Genomic DNA, 21,317 nt, shown 5'->3' with positions numbered 1-21,317 from the left:
TTTGTTTTTGTGGTATTTGGAAGGGAAAATAACCCATTCTCTTGAGATGCTTGAGATGTCTGTAGGCTTAGCTCTTGGCTAGGAGATTCCATGGTGTGCTTATGGCTTGGGCTATTGTCCAGGGCCGATGCTATAGGTACCATTGGAGCCGCAGAAATTTCTTCCTCAAGGTCTTCCTGGTCTGCCCCTACCGATAGTGCTGTCTCTGGTAGGTCAGGTAACTCAGGTGTGATGGAGCTAGTTGACACCCCTCCAGCAATCAGAACCTCTTGTACCAGTATGTTGTCTTTTCCCTCCTGGTTCATCCCCCCGCATGGGGGTGCTCGAAAGTTGCCCCTGTTGTCCCTGTTGGAGGAGGGGTCTTGAGAAAAGGGGGTACTGTTGTAGTTGGTTCTCAGTCCCATGGGTTAAAGATGTTTTATTTGGCGCTGTATCCACCTGGCCCATCTTAGCTCCCTTGTTATTCCTCTCCATATCCACCTCGCCTTTCTCACCTTTCCCGGCGCCTTTCTCAGTAACAGCGGCAGCGACGGCGGAGCCCGATATTGTTGAATGGTCAGGAAGGGACTGGATTTCAGCATCTTCGCCTCCCTCCTCCTGATCATCTTCATTGACCTCTCGATCTTCTTCATCCTGTTCTCTTAGAACATTATATTTGTTTCTGCCTGATTGCATCTCTGCGTCCTTCTGTCTCAGGGCACTCTTTTGCTGGATTTTTCGTCTATTTTTTCTCTCCCCTTTGACCACAGGGGGGGTTTTATTGATAGATTTCAAGAGTTCCTTTACCTGTTCCAGCTTGGCCTGCTTACCCGTTGTTCTTGCAGACATGACGGGGTATCAGCTGTGTGATTGTTACTATTTTTATTAGGCACCTATCTTGTATCTAATTGCTATTAATGCCTGCAGCGTCTCTGCAAATGTCTTATGGATACCCAGGCGGCGAGAGGTCGTAGATGGTGTAGGTCGCCTAATAGATATTAGATATTGCAGTGTGTGGGTGGATGGGGAGGTGTAGCAACCCAGAGTCCTCTGGACACTATGGTCCCCCCGCTTGGCGGCCGCTTGATGACTGTAAGGGCGGCGGCCGGGGGGACCAATCCAGCACCAGAGGAGCACCGCACTGCGCCGTGCTCGCAGGACAGGACAGACAGTACAGCCAGTGGAGCAGGAAAGTTCACGATAAGGCTCGCAGTGCAGAAAAGAAGGCAGGCAGCAGGGTGGAGAAATAAAGGCGAGCTAAAGCAAGTAAGCAGAGCGGAGAAGACTATAAGATGTATTCAAGATGAATTCAAATTTATGGCTCACACTGCTATTTGCAGGAGGGTAGAAAAAATCCAAGAACCAGGAACACAAGGTATTGGCAGTCCCTCAATACCCCTCTCGATACCTCGAACTTGCTTAGACCTCCCGTCCTGTATCCCCATCTAGCCGTCCTGAAATCCGTCAGCTCCCGTTGTAGGTTGATTTTTTTTTTTCAGAACGTGGTAGCTTGGGATCATCGCTCGCTCGCTCGGAGAGTAGAAGATTTAATCGGCAGTTTTCAATCGGCAGCCATTAAGCAGCAACCGCCGTACGGAGCATCGGCGTCTCGGCCGGCATTACCTTTGTGGGCGGGGCCTCGGTGCGGCAGGAAGTACAACGGCGGCATGCGTGGATCACGTCAGCCGTCCATCCTCCTCACAGGGATCAGAAAATGTTTGGCTTATTGTGTATCAAACAGCCACAATCTATCCTTGTGACTGGAAGAATTAATGATGTGTTACACTATGCCATTTGTCAAAGTCTGATGTTACAATTTTCTTCTATTAAAGTACATCTTGCAGCTATAAATGCTTATATAAAATCTCCATCACAAACCTCTTACTTTAGAATACCTGTAATTAGACTTGTTACAAGGATTGAAAAGGTATTCCCTCCGGTTAAGTCACCATCTCCCCCTTGGAAACTTAACCTTGCCCTTTCCACTATAATGGACCTCCACCCCCCTGCAAACACTTTCATAAAGCCTCTTTATGACATCTTAGATGGAAATCAGCTTTCTTAGTAGCTGCTACATCAGCTCCCAGAGTAAGCGCAATTCAACCGTTGTGCACTGTTGAACCATATACAGTGCTCCATGGCAATTAAGCTGTAATGAGAATTTATTTCAGTTTACTTCCTAAGGTGGTTTCACAGTTCCATATTAATAAAACCATGTTCGAGGCATGTGGGCTGCTGAATTCATATCTGTGCATAGTCCGCCACCTAGTGTTGGGTCCGGATGATTGCACATTGTTGTCCTGGAAGAGTCTTCGAAGTATCACGAGATAGGTGGCTCCTCCCCTGGACTACAGTGCGCATGGGCATCGCCTCCATCCCCAGATTGTTTTTTTCCGCCATAGGGTTCGGATGTGTTTTCGGTTCCCTCCTTCGGAACCGATAGTTGTTCGATTTTACTTGAGACCAAAAGGTCTTTAGGCTGGGCGTCGGTATAGTTGCGTTCGGGTTTTCTTACTGACTCTCAGCTCCAATCTCCTACTGCCCTTCCACGTGCTTCGACGCGGACGGGCCTACACTACCACTTTTGCTATGGAGCGGACTCCATTCAAGAAGTGTCCGCTGTGTCACTCAAAATATTCGCACCTCGACGTGCACCCCGTGTGCAACACATGCTTGTCACCGGATCACCGTGAAGACACCTGCATGGCGTGTTCAAAGTTTAGGAGTAAGAAAACTTTGAAGATTCGCCGGGCTAATCGACTCCAGGCACAGTTGTCGGCTTCGGCGCCCCCACCTGATGACATCTTTCAGGAATCGGTCGAGGAAGAGGACGGCGTACAAAAGTCGGACTCTGAACCCGCGTCCGAGGAAGAAACCTACGACGCGGATGAGGAGACCTGCGACGAAGTCTCCGGTGAGGTAGGGGACGACGAACTGATTTGTGCCACGATGGAGGATAGCTCAGAAGAAGAGCTTCCCCAACCGGACTCCGGGGTTACCCCCCGTCATACGGCCCAGGTCGAGGGATCGCCTTCGGGCCTTACCCAAGATCTTACTAGGAGTCCTACGTCCCCGCCTCCGGGCCCGGTCACGGACATTTCTAACAAGAAACCGAAAGTGAAGCCAACTGGTCCCGCACCCTCGGATGCGAAACCGAAACCGAAAGTGGCGTTGGTGAAGAAGGTTCTGGAGGCGTCAACTTCCAAGACACCCAAAATGGCCGACTCGAAGAGCCACGCCAAAATGGCCGACCACAAGAGCCGCGCCAAAATGGCCGACTCGAAGCCCTCTGGGTCGGCGCCGAAGGTGAAGGCATCCGACGCGGCTGCGTCGGCACCGAAAGGGGTCGCGGACCCGAAACCGGCTTCGAAGAAGCGTCACGCTGATGGTGCGCCAGGCCATGGGGCGTCGGCACCGAAGAAGAGGCCTACCGGCGACCGGACTCTCGGAGGCGAAGAGTCGCTCGCGACGGTTCAGCCCTCGGCATCCCTTACAAAGAAGGTGGGAGAATCCTTAAAGCGGATCCAACAGTCCACTGTTGTTCCCAGCCAGGACACTGTAGTGCCTAGGCCCACGCCGAAGCCTGCCAAGGAACAAACGCCAATCCGTTTTACCCTTCCTCCCAAGTCGGCGCCGAAGGCCTTCGCGCCTAAGCAGAGCGGACACTCTCAGGAAGTATTGACGCCGAAGGCTGCCTTGGTGGTGTCGAAGCTTCGGCTCCAACCGCTCGCGGTGGAGGAACGTCGGGAGGTGACCATCGACGCCAACACCGGAAAATTGTCGCTCCTCAAACGAAAGTTTACGTCGGAGCCGCCATTGGAACCTTTTAGGATTCCACTTAAGAACAAAAAGTACTCTGCGGACTCTTCGGCTCTGATGGAACCTCTGTCTCCACAAGCCATGGAACACTCGCCGGCCCACTCCCCAGTGCCTGGTGTGGACGAGGAGGACGATGAGTACAACTATCCTGCGTACTCGGATCCGGAAGAGGAGCAGGTGCCCTGGACAGCAGGAGGCGACGCGGACGACCCGCAGTCAGGCCAGGACACTCAACTTTTCGCCGCGAAGACGTCACCGACAGAGGACTCGGCGGCGTTTAATGCATTAATAGAGAGAGCAGCAGCGAACCATGACGTCGAACTGCACTCAGACCCTGTGGATGCGGACTTCTTAGTCGACACCTTCTCGGTAGCCAAAAAGCAAGTCAAGACGCTACCAATGCTCAAAGGGGTGCTGAAGCATGCACAGGAGGTATTCAAGGAGCCCACCCGGGCGCGGGTGGTCAATCCTCGCATCGACAGGAAGTATAAGGCGGCGCCCACGGATCCCACGTATATTAAGGGACATTTGCCATTGGACTCCCTGGTGGTGTCCAACGCTCGGAAGAGGGCGAATTCACAGACTACTGGTGATGCTCCTCCCCCAGACAAAGAGTCAAAAATCTTTGAGGCATCAGGCAAACGCATTGCTGCACAGGCAGCGAACATCTGGAGGATCTCTAACACTCAAGCCCTGCTTGCACGTTATGATAGGGCCCATTATGACACATTAGAGGCCATCCTGCAACACTTGCCTGACCAATACAAGGAGGCGGGGGAGATGCTCATTCAGGAGGGTAAACTTATTACTAATGCATCCATCAAATGTGCCCTAGATGTGGCAGACACTGCCTCCAGGGCTATCAATACAAGCGTGTTACTTAGACGCCATGCCTGGCTTCGAATTTCTGGGTTCAAACCCGACATACAAACCACAATATTGGGTCAAACAGTGAATCCTGACCATCTGTTCGGCCCTGAGGTGGATGCCTCCCTTGAAAAAATGAAGAAAGATACCGAAACTGCCAAGTCTATGGGGGCTTTACAAAGTCAGCAGTTTCGGGGTGGTTCCTTTCGCCGCTCCAATTCAAGAGGCACCTCAAGAGGTCAGGCATCCCAGTCCACGCAATACTACAAGGGTAACACCCAGTCCTCGTATAACAACACCAAGGGCAGGGGTGGCTACAGAGGCAATAATATCAAAGGCAGGGGACGTGGAAACAATGCCTCCAGGTCCACTACCTCCAACAAGCAGTGACGCCTTGTCACTTCCCCCCGATCACACGACACCTGTCGGGGGGAGACTCCAGCAGTTCCTGCCGGCGTGGAGGTCCATCACCACGGACAGGTGGGTGAGGTCTCTTATCCAGTATGGGTACTGTCTAGAACTTACGTCCATTCCACCGGACATACCGCCAAGAAGCCGTGCTATGTCCGACGAGCACTTGACCTTGTTGCAGCAAGAAGTACTGGTCATGCTGCAAAAAGGGGCGATAGAGCTCGTTCCATTGCAAGAACGGGGAACAGGGGTTTACTCCTTGTATTTTCTAATCCCCAAAAAGGACGGATCACTCAGGCCGATCCTGGACCTCAGGCCCCTGAACTGGTACATCAACTCAGAGCACTTCCATATGCTCACATTGCAGCAGGTGCTTCCCCTGCTTCAACGGGGGGACTTCCTAGCAACGCTGGATCTGAAGGATGCCTATTTCCATATTCCCCTGCATCCTTCACACAGAAAGTATCTCAGATTCAAGATCTTAGACCAGCATTACCAGTTCAGGGTCCTGCCGTTCGGGGTCACCACGGCACCGAGAGTCTTCACCAAATGCCTAGCGACTGTAGCAGCGCATCTCCGTCGCCAGCACGTCCATGTCTTTCCATACCTAGACGACTGGCTTATTCAGGCAAAGACGGAACAGCAGTGCGTAGACCACGTGTCACGCACCATTCACCTCCTGCACGATCTGGGATTCTCTCTGAACTACCCAAAGTCCCATCTCCAGCCCGCCCACGTGCGACAGTATCTGGGCGCGACAATCGACACTCTGGCAGCCACAGCGCAGCCGAGTTCGGTGAGAATCGCCAGTATCCAGGCGCTGATCCAACGATTCAGACCCCAAACCTCGCTTCCAGCGAAGGTATTCATGCAGTTGATAGGCATGATGGCCTCCTGCATCTCCATTGTCCCGCACGCGAGACTACATATGCGTCCGCTTCAGGAGTGCCTGGCACGTCAGTGGACTCAGGCTCATGGGCAACTGACAGACCTAGTGTTGGTGAGCGGTCAGGCGTACAACTCTCTGCATTGGTGGAATCCACTGAACCTTTGCAAGGGCCGACCATTCCAAGAGCCTGTCCCACAGATCATCCTGACAACGGACGCCTCTCTCCAGGGATGGGGAGCGCATGTACTCCATTACACGGTGCAGGGACTATGGACACTTCAGCAAAGGAAGATGCACATCAATGTGTTGGAATTGATGGCAATCTTCATGGCCTTAAAGGCGTTCAAAGTACATCTGTGCAACAAGGTCGTGTTGATCCGGACGGACAACATGACGGCCATGTACTACATCCAGAAGCAGGGGGGAACACACTCTCCACAGCTGTCTCATCTGGCTCAGAGCATGTGGAAGTGGGCCATTCAGAGGAACATCTTCCTCATGGCAGAACATCTCCCAGGCAAGGACAACCAGATGGCGGATCTGCTCAGCAGACACAGCCATCAGATGCACGAGTGGGAGTTACATCCATCAGTACTCCAACCGTACTTCCAAAGGTGGGGTCATCCAGAGATAGACCTGTTCGCCACAAAGGAGAACGCAAAATGCCAAAGCTTCGCCGCCAGGTTCCCACACCCCCAATCACAGGGCAATGCGATGTGGATGAACTGGTCAGGCAGATTTGCGTACGCTTTTCCCCCAGCACCTCTGATACCGCTGGTGGCACGCAAGCTCAGGCAACACTCGATGACGCTCATCCTGGTTGCTCCAACGTGGGCTCGCCAACCATGGTACACCACGTTTCTGGAACTCTCCGTGGTACCGCATCAAAGGCTTCATCTCACTCCCAGCCTTTTGACGCAGAGCCATGGCGACATTCAGCACCCAGATCCGCAACAGCTCAACCTGGCGATCTGGCTCCTGAAGTCCTAGAGTTTGGCTACCTCAATCTTCCTCCCGATTGCATGGACATCATTCGGGAGGCGAGAAAGCCCACTACTAGAGCTTGTTATGCGGCTAAATGGAAGAGGTTTGTCGTCTACTGCGTGGAGCACAGCATTGACCCGCTGGACGCTTCCATTCAAAACATCATATGTTACCTCTTTCACCTGTATCGGTGTAATCTAGCTTACTCTTCCATCCGCATTCACCTGTCGGCTATGGCAGCATACCTCCAAAATAGGCAACACCTGTCACTCTTTAAGGTCCCTGCTATCAAGGCTTTTCTGGAAGGACTCAAAAGAGTCATTCCACCAAGGACTCCACCAGCTCCTGAATGGAACCTCAATGTGGTTCTTACAAGGCTGATGGGTCCTCCCTTTGAGCCACTACACTCTTGCGAGCTGCAGTTTCTGACCTGGAAGGTGGCGTTCTTGGTAGCAATCACATCGCTACGGAGGGTTAGCGAACTGCAGGCGCTCACCATCCAAGAACCCTTCTTCCAGGTACATGCCAACAGGGTGGTGCTCCGCACTAACCCTAAGTTCTTACCCAAAGTGGTCTCGCAGTTTCACATAAACCAGACTATTGAATTGCCGGTGTTCTTCCAAAACCCAGAGACGCTGGCGGAGCGGATGCTCCACACCCTTGATGTGAAGAGAGCCTTGATGTATTATGTGGACAGGACAAAAGATTTCCGCAAAACCAAACAACTTTTTGTTGCTTTTGCCACACAACACAAGGGAAATGCAATCTCCAAAGCAGGAATAGCTAGATGGATAGTAAAGTGCATTCAGATCTGCTACGCTAAAGCAAAGCGCACTCTCACTATACCACCGAGGGCCCACTCCACTAGGAAGTTGGGGGCCTCTATGGCGTTCTTAGGTAACATTCCCTTAGAAGACATCTGTAGAGCAGCCACATGGTCTACCACTCATACTTTCACTAAGCACTACTGTGTAGACGTGCATTCAAAACAACAGGCAGCTGTTGGTCAGGCTGTTCTAAAAACGCTTTTTCAGACTGCTGCAGCTGGCACGGGCGGCCGCCGCTAATGGAGGGACTGCTATGTATTCTATGCACAGATATGAATTCAGCAGCCCACATGCCTCGAACTGCAAATGCTACTTACCAGTATGCATCTGTTCTTGGCATGTAGGGCTGCTGACATTCATATCGCCCACCCTCCTCCCCGGCGCCTGTAGCAGCTGCAGTATGTATTCATATACAAACATATGCTCATAGCATGGTCATCACTCACTTCTTCACTCCATCTCTGCCTATGGCTAAAAACAATCTGGGGATGGAGGCGATGCCCATGCGCACTGTAGTCCAGGGGAGGAGCCACCTATCTCGTGATACTTCGAAGACTCTTCCAGGACAACAATGTGCAATCATCCGGACCCAACACTAGGTGGCGGACTATGCACAGATATGAATGTCAGCAGCCCTACATGCCAAGAACAGATGCATACTGGTAAGTAGCATTTGCATTAATTACCTACATTTTCAAGAATCCATTGACTCAAGAAGAGAAGTCTCTACATTCACTTGCGAAGTGTCCTGAATTTTTTACTTGACAAAACAAGAGATAAGAAAATCAGACAGCCTTTCCATTAATTATTGTCCAGTAAGAAAAAGCGTACCATCATCAAAACAATCCATTTCTATATGGATAATCTCCTGTATACTTTTTTTTATACCAACTAGCTAAGAAGCCAGTCCCTACCTGGTAGGCCTAAAGCACATTCCAGGTTGGGGGGAAGCTGCAACTATAGCTTTGTTAAAATGTTACAATTTCAGAAATTGTTAGACGGAAACCTGAGGGTCGGCCGAGCAAGGGGGAGAGGCCTCCTGGTGAGGGCCCTCTCCTCGGATCGTACGGACGAGCAACCACCCCCCTACAGATAGATGCCACACAAGAATAGGATCTTAGCACTTTTATAGGTATTCTTAAGCAGGTTATGGCAGTAATACAGCAGGAACGGGATACGGGGATCCCTCTTAGGCTTAGTCTCTGTGGGAAGGGGGTAGCGGGACAGTCTTTAGTACCGGTCTGGTACAAGGATGCCTGACGCACAGCTCTCAATCCTCGAGCTGGAGGGTTCTCTGGTATGGGCCGCGGCAGCGCTAGCAGGACTCCGAGGATGGTTCACGAAGATGAGCCGCGGCAGCACCAGCAGGACTCCAAGGATGGTTCACGAAGATGAGCTGCGGCAGCGCCAGCAGGACTCCAAGGATGGTTCACGAAGATGAACCGCGGCAGCGCCAGCAGGACTCCAAGGATGGTTCACGAAGATGAGCCGCGGCAGCGCCAGCAGGACTCCAAGGATGGTTCACGAAGATGAGCCGCGGCAGCGCCAGCAGGACTCCAAGGATGGTTCACAAAGATGAGCTGCGGCAGCGCCAGCAGGACTCCAAGGATGGTTCACGAAGATGAGCCGCAGCAGCACCAGCAGGACTCCAAGGATGGTTGCAAGAAGATGAGTTTGTCTCGGTGTCTCTCGACTCCAGGATACAACTGCCTTCCTGCTCTGGAGCTGCACCAGTTATAGGGCTGGGGCCCTTTGATGTCCGTACCCTCGCACTTGAAGGTCGGAGGGTCCGGGATGGGCGAGTCCAGACACCCAGCAGGGGGGTGGAGCCATCGCTCAGGGAGGCTGGGGGCGATCGAAACCAGGCTGATGGGGGTCCATCGAAACGTCTCCCTCCATTGACTTGTCAAGCGGTCTCTTTACCCCCTGGTTGGCTTGTGGTGCCTCGATGTCGGGGTTTTGCTGGGCCTGCAGCTGGGGTCGGGCCGAGGCCACGAGGCCTGGTCGTGGAGGGTCCAAGATGGCAGCTGGGCCGGAGATGAGGTTCCGGGAAAGGGTCCGGACAAGCCGAGAAGGTTGAGGAGATGTGGTCGACTTCCGTCGGGGGTGACTGGGGCGGCCCGGAGGGGCGGCACTCGTGGCAGGAGGAAGATGCCGTTCTTAGCCAGGGAACAGGGGTCGAGATAGTCCGGGATCTGCCATGCGGGAGGAGTGGGACCACGCCACGAGGCCAGGTCCAACATGCGTCCCCCCCCAGCTGAAGGCAGGGAGAGTCACCCATCGTCTTGGGTATTCTCCTCGCCGAGGCGGAAGAAGCGGGACAGGCCGTCTGCGTTGGCGTGGTCGTTGCCGGGTCGATGCTCCACAGTGAAGTCCATCCCTTGCAGGGAGATGGACCAACGCAACCGCTTCAGATTTTCTCCTCGCATCTGCATCAGCCATTGCAGAGGTCGGTGGTCAGTTTGCACCCGGAAGTGGGTGCCGAAGAGGTGGGGCCGGAGCTTCTTGAGGGCCCACACTACGGCGAAGGCCTCCCGCTCAATGGTGCTCCAGCGTTGTTCTCGGGCCAGCAGACGTCGGCTAATGAAGGCCACCGGCTGGTCAACTCCCTCTGCATTGATTTGGGAGAGGACTGCCCCGACGCCGTGATCGGAGGCATCGGTCTGTACTATGAATTCCCGGCTGTAGTCGGGGGCTTGGAGCACGGGGCGGTGCACATGGCTGTTTTGAGGGTCCCAAAGGCGGCTTGACACTCCGGTGTCCAGTGTGCCTTCGGTGGGTGTTTCTTTGACGTGAGTTCTGTGAGGGGCCCCACAATTCTGCCGTAGTCTTTCACGAAGCGCCGGTAATATCCTGTGAGCCCCAGGAAGGCTCGGACCTCTGTTTGGGTGACCGGGGGTTCCAAGGCCCGGATGGCGGCGATCTTGGGTTGGAGGGGGGCCACCTGGCCACTTCCCACCTGGTGCCCCAGGTAGGTCACGGACCCTTGGCCGATTTGGCACTTGCTGGCTTTTATTGTTAGCCCAGCCCGTCGGAGGGCGGCCAAGACTTCATGGAGGTGTTGGAGGTGTTCGGCCCAGTGGAGACTGTACACCGCAATATCGTCTAGGTAGGCAGCGCTGAACTCCTCGAACCCCGCCAGCACCTTATTCACGAGTCTCTGGAACGTGGCAGGGGCGTTTTTCATCCCGAAGGGCATCACCTTGAAGTGGTAGTGGCCATCCGGGGTGGAAAAGGCGGATCGCTCCTGGGCGCCCGGGGTGAGGCCGATCTGCCAGTAGCCCGCAGTTAGGTCGAAGGTGCTCAGGTAGCGGGCGGCCCCTAGGCGGTCGATCAGCTCATCAGCCCGAGGGATGGGGTGAGCGTCTGTTCGGGTGACGGCGTTCAAGCCCCGGTAGTCCACACAAAATCTGAGTTCGGGGGCGACGCCAGGGGCGGCGGCCTTGGAGACCAGCACGACCGGGCTGGCCCAGGGGCTGTCGGAGGGCTCGATCACTCCCAGAGCCAGCATCTTGGATACTTCCGACTGGATGCAGGCGCGCACCCGATCGGGAACTCGGTAGGCCTGGTGCCGGATAGGGGGGCTATCCCCGGTGTCGACATCGTGGAGACACCATGGGGTGACCCCGGGGGTGAGCGAGAATAGATCGGCAAATTGCTGTAATAAGTCTTGGCAGCCTTGGCGTTGTGCTGGGGTCAGGGTGGAGGAGAGGTTGACTCCTTCCACGGAGCCGTCTTTTTCTAGGGTCTTCTGGAGGTTGGGTAGGGGCTCGGAGTCCTCTTCAGCCCCACTGTCGGTAGCCATCAGGAGACTAAGTTCTGAGCGAACAAAGTGAGGCTTGAGTCGATTGGCATGGAGGACCCGGAGGGGGTTCCTGGGGGACTCCATGTCCACCAGGTAGGTGACAGGGCCCTTGCGCTCCACCACTTTAAAGGGCCCCGTCCATTTGTCTTGGAGGGCGCAGGGTTCGACCGGGGACATGACCCAGACCTGTTGTCCCGGCTCGAACTCGATGGATGAGGCGTTTTGATCATACCACCGTTTCATGTCTTCTTGGCTGGCTTCGAGGTTGGCTTTGGCAAGTTCCCTGAACCGCCGAATCTGGTTCCGGAGGGTCAGGAGGTACTGGTACACATCAGGAGGAGCACTCTGGGGGGTCACCTCCCATCCTTCTTTGACCAGACTTAGGGGACCCCGGACGGGGTGCCCATACAATAGTTCGAAGGGGCTGAACCCCAGGGACTTCTGTGGGACCTCCCGGTAGGCAAATAGGAGGCAGGGTAGCAACACGTCCCATTGGCGTCGTAAGGGTTCTTCCAGACCCCTGATCATCCCCTTGAGGGTTCGATTGAAGCGTTCAACCAGTCTGTTCCATTGCGGGTGGTAGGGGGTCGTGAACTTGTATGTGACCCCGCACTGTTGCCAGAGGGACTTCATGTATCTGGAGATGAAGTTCGTACCCCGATCATTGACGACTTCTCGGGGGAAGCCCACCCGCGAGAAGATCCCCATCCGGGCTTGGCCCACCACGGGCGCTGTCACAGTCCGGAGAGGGATGGCTTCGGGATAGCGGGTGGCATGGTCCACCAGGACGAGTATGAACCGGTGACCTTGTGATGTCCGGGGCTCCAGGGGCCCCACAATGTCAATCCCCACCCGCTCAAAGGGAGTGTTGATGACCGGGAAGGGTTGCAGGGGGACTTTCAGTTTTCGGCCGCTCTTCCCGCTGGCCTGGCAGGTGGGGCAGGCTCGGCAGTGGTTGATCACATCGTTCCTCATCTTGGGCCAGTAGAAGTGGGTCACCAGGCGGCTGTAAGTTTTGTCCTGCCCCAGGTGCCCGGCGAGAGGCACATCATGAGCCAGGTTCAGGAGGAAGTCTCTGAATCGGAGGGGGACTACCAGCACCCGGCTGGCCCTTAGCTCGGCAATCTTCTGCTCACTGTAGAGGAGCTCATTGTCCCAATAGATCCAGTGAGCCCCCGAGGCATCCCCTGCGCTCTGGGCTGCGGCTTGCTGTCGGATCCCCTCGAGGGAGGGACTCGTTTTTTGTTCCTGGCGGAACTGTTCTTGAGTGGGGCCACCTTCTTGGCGCCACTGGGCCAGCTCCGGGAGGTCGCGGAGCGGGTCAGGTTCTTTGTCGTTGGGCCCCGGTGGACCGGGTTCCGGGTCGGTGTCTTCAGTGGTTACGGGTGGTGGAGGTTCGGGCCACTCGGGTTCTTCGGTGGCGGGGATGGCGCGGGCGGCCATGTATCGGGTCGTCGCACAGACCCATTCAGGGAGGCCAAGCATTCCCAGGTGTTCCCTCCGCTCAACGGCAGCCCAGGGGGAGCTCTCGAGGTCGTTCCCGAGGAGGCAGTCTACCGGGGCATCGTCTCGGACAGTCACCTTCAGCATGCCCGACACTCCACCCCCCCCCCCCCCCCCCCCCCTCCCCATTCATAGGGGATGCGGGCCATCTGGCACAGGCTTTCGGAGTTATCCGCAGATCGTACTGGGCATAGCACATTGGGCAGGATTTGATCCGGGGTCACCAGATGGCAACGGACAGCCGTTACGCTGGCTCCCGTGTCGCGGAGGGCTTCGGCCCGGTGTCCATTAATGGTGACCCACTGGCTGTACTTCTGCGTGTTGGCCGGGATGGGGGCCCGTGGGATCATGTCTCTTTCGCCCAGACATACCAGGGACATGGCTGCGGGTTCCCATTCGGGCTGGTACTGTTCACAGTCTTCGACTTCTTCTTCGCCTTGTTCCTCCCCCAGGGAGACGGCGTTGATCTGGCGGTTTAGTGGACCCATGGGGTTGGATGGTTGGTTTCTCGGACAGTTGGGGTCATTGGTGTAATGACCGGGTCGCTGGCATTTGTGGCAGGTAACGTTCGAGCGGGATCCTGGCCGTACTGGGGGACTTCCTCTCCCGGCCAGGGACGGGGGAGTGCTAAGGAGAGGCATCGCGGCGGTGTCTCGTCCTCGGCCCTGGCCTCCTCCTCCTCCTCGCGGACGGTGGGACCCCTGTGATCCTCCGCCTTGATCTCCCGCCCAGTTTCGGGGGACCTGGGTGCTTTCCCATCGATCCGCTTCAATGGCGAGTTTCCGGGGCTCGGTCACTTTGCTGTCGAGGAGATGCTGCCTTAGTTCGATGAAACAGTTATTGGAGAGGTGTTCCCATACGATGAGATCGAACAATTGTTCGTAGGTGGTGACTTGGCTGCCCTTGATCCACCCTTCTAGGGCTCTGCTAAAAAAGTTCACGTACTCTACCCAGGTGGTACCGGGGATCCTTTTGCAGTCTCTGAATCGCTGCCGGTACATCTCGGGGGTGAGCCCATAGCGAGTGAGGAGGGCGGCTTTCATATGTTCGTATGAGGTCATCTGGGCATCGGGGAGCTGTAGCAGGGCATCTCTCCCCTCATTGACGAATCTCCCCCACAACCCGGCCCCCCACTCTTTTCGCGGAACCCGGTGGGAGGTCATAGCTACTTCGTAGGCCTTAAATCATTGCTGGATGTCGTCGTTCTTGTAGTACTCTCGGACGACATCTTTGGGGATGTGGACCTTAGTGTCCGCAGAGGGAGTGGAGCTTTGGTTTTCGGAGACGCCGAGGTCCTTGTTTTGTTTCCTAATTTTTAGTTCCTTCAAACCGCGCTCGTGTTCGTACAGGAGTTTCTTCTCCTCCAACTCCTTCTGGCTTTTTTTCTGTTCCCGTTCTCCCTGTAATCGTAGGTGTTCAAGGGCTATCTTTTTTTTTTTGCTAGTTTCAGTTCCCCATCTAAGCGTAGTCTAGCCAGTTCCAACTCGTGGAGCCGGCTCCTCTCTCGTTCTCGGGCCTCCTCGTGAGAGAGGCCCGGGTTCCTCTCTTCCTCGGGGGTTGCAAGGTTTTCGTTTTGTGGAGGCGACGCTCCCGTCTCCACCCAAGTCTGCAGGGCCTGTTTGAGGTCGTCTTTGGTACTTAGTCCTGTGGTAGCGATACCCAAGTCTATGCAGAATTGCTTTAATTCCTTGTGACTGTAATCTTCCAGGCGTTCCATCTGGAATTTCGCGGTTGTTCCGGCTTCTTTTGTCGTCATGGTCGCTGCGTGTTTTTCCGTCTGTAGTAGGGCGAGCTACTCTCCGTACGATTTGCGTCGGCTCGAATCGCGCCGCTGGCCACCAATGTTAGACGGGAAACCTGAGGGTCGGCCGAGCAAGGGGGAGAGGCCTCCTGGGGAGGGCCCTCTCCTCGGATCGTACGGACGAGCAACCACCCCCCTACAGATAGACGCCACACAAGAATAGGTTCTTAGCACTTTTATAGGTATTCTTAAGCAGGTTATGGCAGTAATACAGCAGGAACGGGATACGGGGATCCCTCTTAGGCTTAGTCTCTGTGGGAAGGGGGTAGCGGGACAGTCTTTAGTACCGGTCTGGTACAAGGATGCCTGACGCACAGCTCTCAATCCTCGAGCTGGAGGGTTCTCTGGTATGGGCCGCGGCAGCGCCAGCAGGACTCCAAGGATGGTTCACGAAGATGAGCCGCGGCAGCGCCTGCAGGACTCCAAGGATGGTTCACGAAGATGAGCCGCGGCAGCGCCAGCAAGACTCCAAGGATGGTCCACGAAGATGAGCCGCGGCAGCGCCAGCAGGACTCAAAGGATGGTTCACGAAGATGAGTTTGTCTCAGTGTCTCTCGACTCCAGGATACAACTGCCTTCCTGCTCTGGAGCTGCACCAGTTATAGGGCTGGGGCCCTTTGATGTCCAGACCCTCGCACTTGGAGGTCGGAGGGTCCGGGATGGGCGAGTCCAGACACCCAGCAGGGGGGTGGAGCCATCGCCCAGGGAGGCTGGGGGCGATCGAAACCAGGCTGATGGGGGTCCATCGAAACGTCTCCCCCCATTGTCTTGTCAAACGGTCTCTTTACCCCCTGGTTGGCTTGTGGTGCCTCGATGTCGGGGTTTTGCTGGGCCTGCAGCTGGGGTCGGGCCGAGGCCACGAGGCCTGGTCGTGGAGGGTCCAAGATGGCGGTTGTGCCGCAGATGAGGTTCCAGGAAAGAGTCCGGACCAGCCGAGAAGGTTGAGGAGATGTGGTCGAATTCCGTCGGGGGGAACTGGGGGCGGCCTGGAGGGGCGGCACTCGTGGCAGGAGGAAGGTGCCGTTCTTAGCCGGGGAACAGGGGTCGAGATAGTCCGGGATCCGCCATGCGGGAGGAGTGGGACCACGCCACGAGGCCAGGTCCAACAGAAATATGTAAAGCTGCTACTTGGAGATCTGCTCATACCTTTACTAAACACTACTGTCTAGATTCAGATTGAAGTTTAGATACTAAAATAGGGAAGGCTTCTTGGAGTTACCTTTTCGGTGGATTGTTGGAGCAGTTATTACTTCCTGTCCGCTTGATGTGGGATGGGCTTGCTATTTCATTCAGTGCTTATGACTATTGATGAGGATCCCCTGGAAAAGAAGGAAAAGCAACTCACCTGGAACCAGGGCTCGAATAATCCACTCGCCCTCTCTCATTTGTGAGCCAGATTTACTTAGAGCAAGCTATTTTTAGGTCTTACTCACCCTTCCTGGTGAGTAGGAAGAAAAACTGACTTTTGACCTCTGTCTCTAAAAGCAGAGTGAATGTGACACAATAGCAAGATTTAAAGGCATCTTTATTGCTCACTAAGTGAATGAGCAATAAAAATGCCTTTAAGTCTTGTTAACTTGTAACATTTGCTCACAGAGGTCAAGTGAATTACAGTTTAGTCCAGTACATTTTTTGAAGTTACTAGACCTGTGGGTCTAATAGCAATGTTTTGATTTTTTTTAGCCCTGTGTAACCCAAGTTCTCTTCCTGTGAATCTGCAGCAAAGTCATCAGAAAAGCTCTCACATGAGAACTACCCCTGCTCACAGCAATTGTTTCACCCAGTATTCCTAATTTCCAGAACAAGACCTGTACTGCCACCCATGAGAAGCCTGATAGGATATAGGGCGTACTATGAAGTTCTTAATGACAGTCTTTTGTGTTCTCTACCATACTTTGTATTGAAACCTCTTTGCCGACTAAATTCCCTTTCATTTTACTTTCAAAAATGTTTTTGAATCATTTTCTATGGTCTCTTTTTTATTAAACCCATTTCTCTGTAATTCACTTCTTTTTAAAATGAAAACTCCATGCAATATTGTAATTTTTAACCTTTCTTTGGGCTGCATAACTATGTGTATGGCTCTGTAGTACCACGTTTGTTATACAAATATGTATAATTTTAAAAGTGCTCCCAGATACCTGCACGTGGGTGGGGCTATTCAGTGCTTATTACTTTTAGGATTCCAATGGAAGACAACCAGGCTTATAGGTGAATAACTTTACCTTTCTTTGGTTTTGTGGAAATATTTTCAATAGGTTTTTTCAAAAAGTTGGAGCCAGCTTTAACGAATTAACACTTTAAGGGTCTCTGCAGTTTAAATCCAAGTTATGACTTATATCAATCACACCCTCAAAGGTTAATTTATGTTTTTATTAATTTTATCAGACATTGTTCACACTGTGGAAATAAAATTCCATACCCATGGAGAGACTAACTCAAACTGTGACTGATCCCAAGGCAGTGTTTAGGGGTACTCTCATGCCTGGAAAATGCAAAGCACTTCTGAGAAAACAGATGCTAAAACTGTGTGTGACTCGTGAGTGGCCACTTTGGGTGCTGGATTCAACCTCCATTTTGTGCCTGACTGTGCACACTTATAAAAACTAAATGCTTGCAGGAGTGGATTTATTTCTATTCTGCCCACCATTGTTCTCCCTTCCATTAACAGGAACTGTCCTCCAATGGACACGTAGTCGCATCAAAAGTGTCGGTGGTTTCACTCCCCAGATGTCTACAATTGAAAACCCACATTAACAAACTTACATCCCGTCTAATTCACTCCATTTCCTACTGACGAACAAAATCTTACATCCTTATTGTTGCCGTCTACAAGTCTATACAGTTGCTCTCTGGACATGTTAAGAAATACTGTCGCTCCTCAATCTTCTTTCCCCAGCTAAGCAATTTTGCTCTTTGATATTCATCCGTTTTCCGGAGCAGTAAAATGATTTGCATCACTCCTTTCGGTACTTACCCTAACTTTTTACTGTAACAGCTTCCACACACATCAAATTGTGCAGCATTGTCTTTAAAGTATTTTAGGTCGACCAACAGCTGTGACTCGCATCTAAACCCTATCTTCAGTTTTGTCTCTGTCTCAGTTTTGGTGCAATGGCTCCTTCTATCTTGACTTTGTGCATTTAAAGCAGCCCAATCATTTCCCACTGTGTTATCAGCAAATTCCCCAAAACTTGAAGGACGGGTCTTCTTGGCATGTGCTATTGGCATACGTTTTGCGCATAAATGGCTCCTATCCCACCATGTGTCTTGGATAATCCTCAGTATCCATTACACCTGCAACTTCTTCCAACGACATTCTCGTACTGGAGTGGAGAAGTGTGGCTCAATGGCTAGAGCGGCAGACCCTGATGCAGAGGTCTGGCCCGGGACCAGGGTTCAATTCCCGCCTCGGCGGGTCTTGGGCTCAATTTCCTCGGACCTGATAATTCTCGCATCGGTCCCTATTCTAATCATGGGTCCCACGCTGCAACTCTGGGCAATAGCTTGCTTAATCTCCACAACAGCGCTAGGGTGCCTGGCTTTCACCCTGTGGGGGGCCAGGAGTGGGCAATTCACAGGGAGAGGCCAGGAAGGGTTTGCGGTATGCTTACAGCGCCTTGATGCCACGTCTGGGGTGATACTTACGCTATACAAGCAACACTACATTTACTGCCTCGTGTGCTTCCTAATTCTCCAGAGCCTTCTGAAATTGAAAATACCCACTCCAAGCCACTTAATCCTCACTCTGCATGTTTATCCATTTTTATGGACCTTTTAGCATTGCACTCTATATGTATTTAAAAAAATTGTGTGCATCGATTTCCCCAAGTTTGTCTTTAAAATGTTCTGTATAAAGCACTTGGGTAACCTGCTGGTTTGGATTTGTGTCCTCTAATTGTGTATGTGTGTCTTCTTGTTGCGATAGCAGTTAGTAAACTGCAAAGCTGTTACTGTCTGCAGTTTCATATACATAATCTGGCTTAAGGTAATCACTTGAGTCTCTAGTGCGGTCTGTAATGTATGAGGATTATGATCTGGTCTTTCAGCTCACATGAATAGTGAGGTAATATAGAATATCTTTCACATTAAAACTCTGATTCAATTTCTTTCTTTTGCAACATTAGCACATTGAGGTGTAGCAATTTACATGTTTTTAAATGTAATTGCTTCTGAGTGCAGTCTCTCAATACATTATAGAGTGGCAAATTATCAATTCATCCAAGGAGCTATTGCTTGTTTTATTGTGTTAAGTAAATCCGAGCACTTCTACGAAGAACTTTTGTTTGCATATTTTAAGATGTTAACATTAAATTGTCTCTTGCTCATAATAATGGTTATTTATCCCCAGAAAAGCTGGCAGTATTGATAATGTTAAAACTAGATATCTTTTTATGTCCCGTATTTCTGCAATTAATGCACCAAGGTTCACCAGGAACAACTGAAAATATTTCCTGCTTGGAAAAAATATATTTCTTTTTTTTCTTTTCTAACAGAAGTGGCAGAACTCGAGGCAAACTTACCTGGTAAGTACGAGTGAGGCATTTGCCCTTAAATTGACTGCACTGAATTTACCAAGGGTGTGTTGTTCTATAGGGCTCTTGTGCACTGCATTGGTAGTATGTACAAACTCGGAGTGTGAGATAACCAATCAGACGCCAGGACGAACCCTGCATAAAGCACCACAGCCTCACTGGAGACTTTCATGGAAGTCGCGCTGCTGGAATGGTCTGTGTTGTAAAATGGGCATCCCAATATCATCAGAACCTGGTTGAAAGACTATCCATGGTTTTATGTAGTTATCCTTATTGATTGCATTTGACGTTTTTGTTTAGAGCAAACAAAGGCCAAGAGCTTTGCAGTGCTTTACATAGTACCTGTAAGAGTAGAAAACATAGTAACGTGAGGAAAACTAATGTATATGTTTAGACTACAACATAAATCTGCACTATTGGATCAGAACTATGTACACATACTATAAGCTTAATTAAAGCTATGTATACAAACATTTTGATAGAGGTTTCGAACAGCAGGTTCCACAGCTTTTGAATATTCCTCAGGTGTCAAACTGGGTCTGGAAATTTCCACACTGAACCCCTGCGTTCTAGTAGGTGGCGTCTTCCGGCTTTGCCGCCACCGTTCAACTCTGGAAGTGATGTGCGGAACTGCTTATAAGCACACCAGAGAACACCGACATCAGCTCCTTTCCGTGCCACCAGATGCGGGTCTGAAGCGAACCTTTATCTCTAATGAGGCAAAAAGAAAACAGTTTACCTGTAATTCCAGTGTACAGGAGACAATCCCACCCACACCACCTAAAAAAACCACAGGGTTCAAACCTTGTAGGGACTGTCGCAACCTAATGTCTGACCGATCCCTACCATATGTCTTTGGTCACACCACAACTGCAAAGTCTGTAGTAAGTTCCCCTTGATAAATCTGAAGGCCAAAAATGTGAGGGAAGGCTATATTTCTCCAAACACCGAAGATTCCACACCGTGACCAGCTGAATGGAATGCCCTGTTCCCGCTCCTGAAGTTGTTTCTGCAGTAGATCTTCGCCATGGTCGAAGCCTTCAAACTCCTGAGGAGGCGCAAGGGCCTAAGTGTGCCTCAGTCTCACTCCTAAACTCTTGTCACCTTTGGAGTTGACTCTTACTCTCATCCCAGGGCTACTCAAGTTTCTGAGGCCTTCGCGGACACAGCAGCAAATGCTAGAGTTTCATGGTGGCATGCTGTTCCTCTTTGACATGCTGCCAAGTCCTGTGGCACGCTTCCGGGGCTCCAGTAAGCCATGTTCCGGACCACTACTAAGCCATGTTCTGTATCACTAATAAATTGTCAAATAGGGAGATGCCACTATGATACCTTGGGCGATAAGGCTTTCCTAACTCAGCACCTGACCCTAGAAAATTAAATGGTACAAGCATGCATAAGTAGAACCCCCTGAAAGCCTTTCTCACCGCCTCACCAGACAGAGAATGAAAGTGTTTCAGTATGTTTAAGAAACTCATGATCTCCTCCACCAATCTGTCATTAACAGTCATCAATACCTATTGTTCATCAGTATGTTTAAGAAACTCATGATCTCCTCCACCAATCTGTCATTAACAGTCATCAATACCTATTGGTCCGATACACTTGGGCTCTTTGTTAATCTGTTGCTCGGGTCCTACCTGCTATGCTGGAGGACTTTGGCCCCTCTCTTACTCAAGCCATTCAGGATGGCCGCGAGTCAGCAAAGATCACAATTTCTCTGTGGGCCAGATATCATGGATTTCATTGGTTGGACAATAGCCACCAGTGTGACACTTTGAAATCTCGGGAAAAGTCAGTAGATCTCATCCAGGCTTGTTTGCAATCTTCCCTAGTAGACCTTCCCCTCGATAACTCTCACCTATTCATTTAAAAAGCGGACTCTGCCTTGGCACTT

At 52.0% G+C, this 21,317-nt stretch overlaps 1 protein-coding gene across 2 annotated transcripts in view; it reads left to right on the top strand.

Moving 5' to 3' along the window:
- Window positions 1-21,317, top strand: part of UBE2F (ubiquitin conjugating enzyme E2 F (putative)) — a 1,298,841-nt gene that overhangs the window by 203,352 nt on the left and 1,074,172 nt on the right. For both annotated transcript variants that reach the window (XM_086956339.1, XM_086956340.1), the window contains one exon: window positions 19,382-19,411. In XM_086956339.1, coding sequence (XP_086812465.1) covers window positions 19,382-19,411 — 30 coding nt within the window. The remainder of the gene's footprint in view (window positions 1-19,381; window positions 19,412-21,317) is intronic.

This window comes from Lissotriton vulgaris, chromosome 2_1 (assembly GCF_964263255.1).
Source record: "Lissotriton vulgaris chromosome 2_1, aLisVul1.2, whole genome shotgun sequence".
In the NCBI taxonomy this organism is placed as follows: domain Eukaryota; kingdom Metazoa; phylum Chordata; class Amphibia; order Caudata; family Salamandridae; genus Lissotriton; species Lissotriton vulgaris.
Note: the sequence above shows the minus strand (reverse complement) of the source record. Positions and strands in the feature narration are given on the sequence as shown.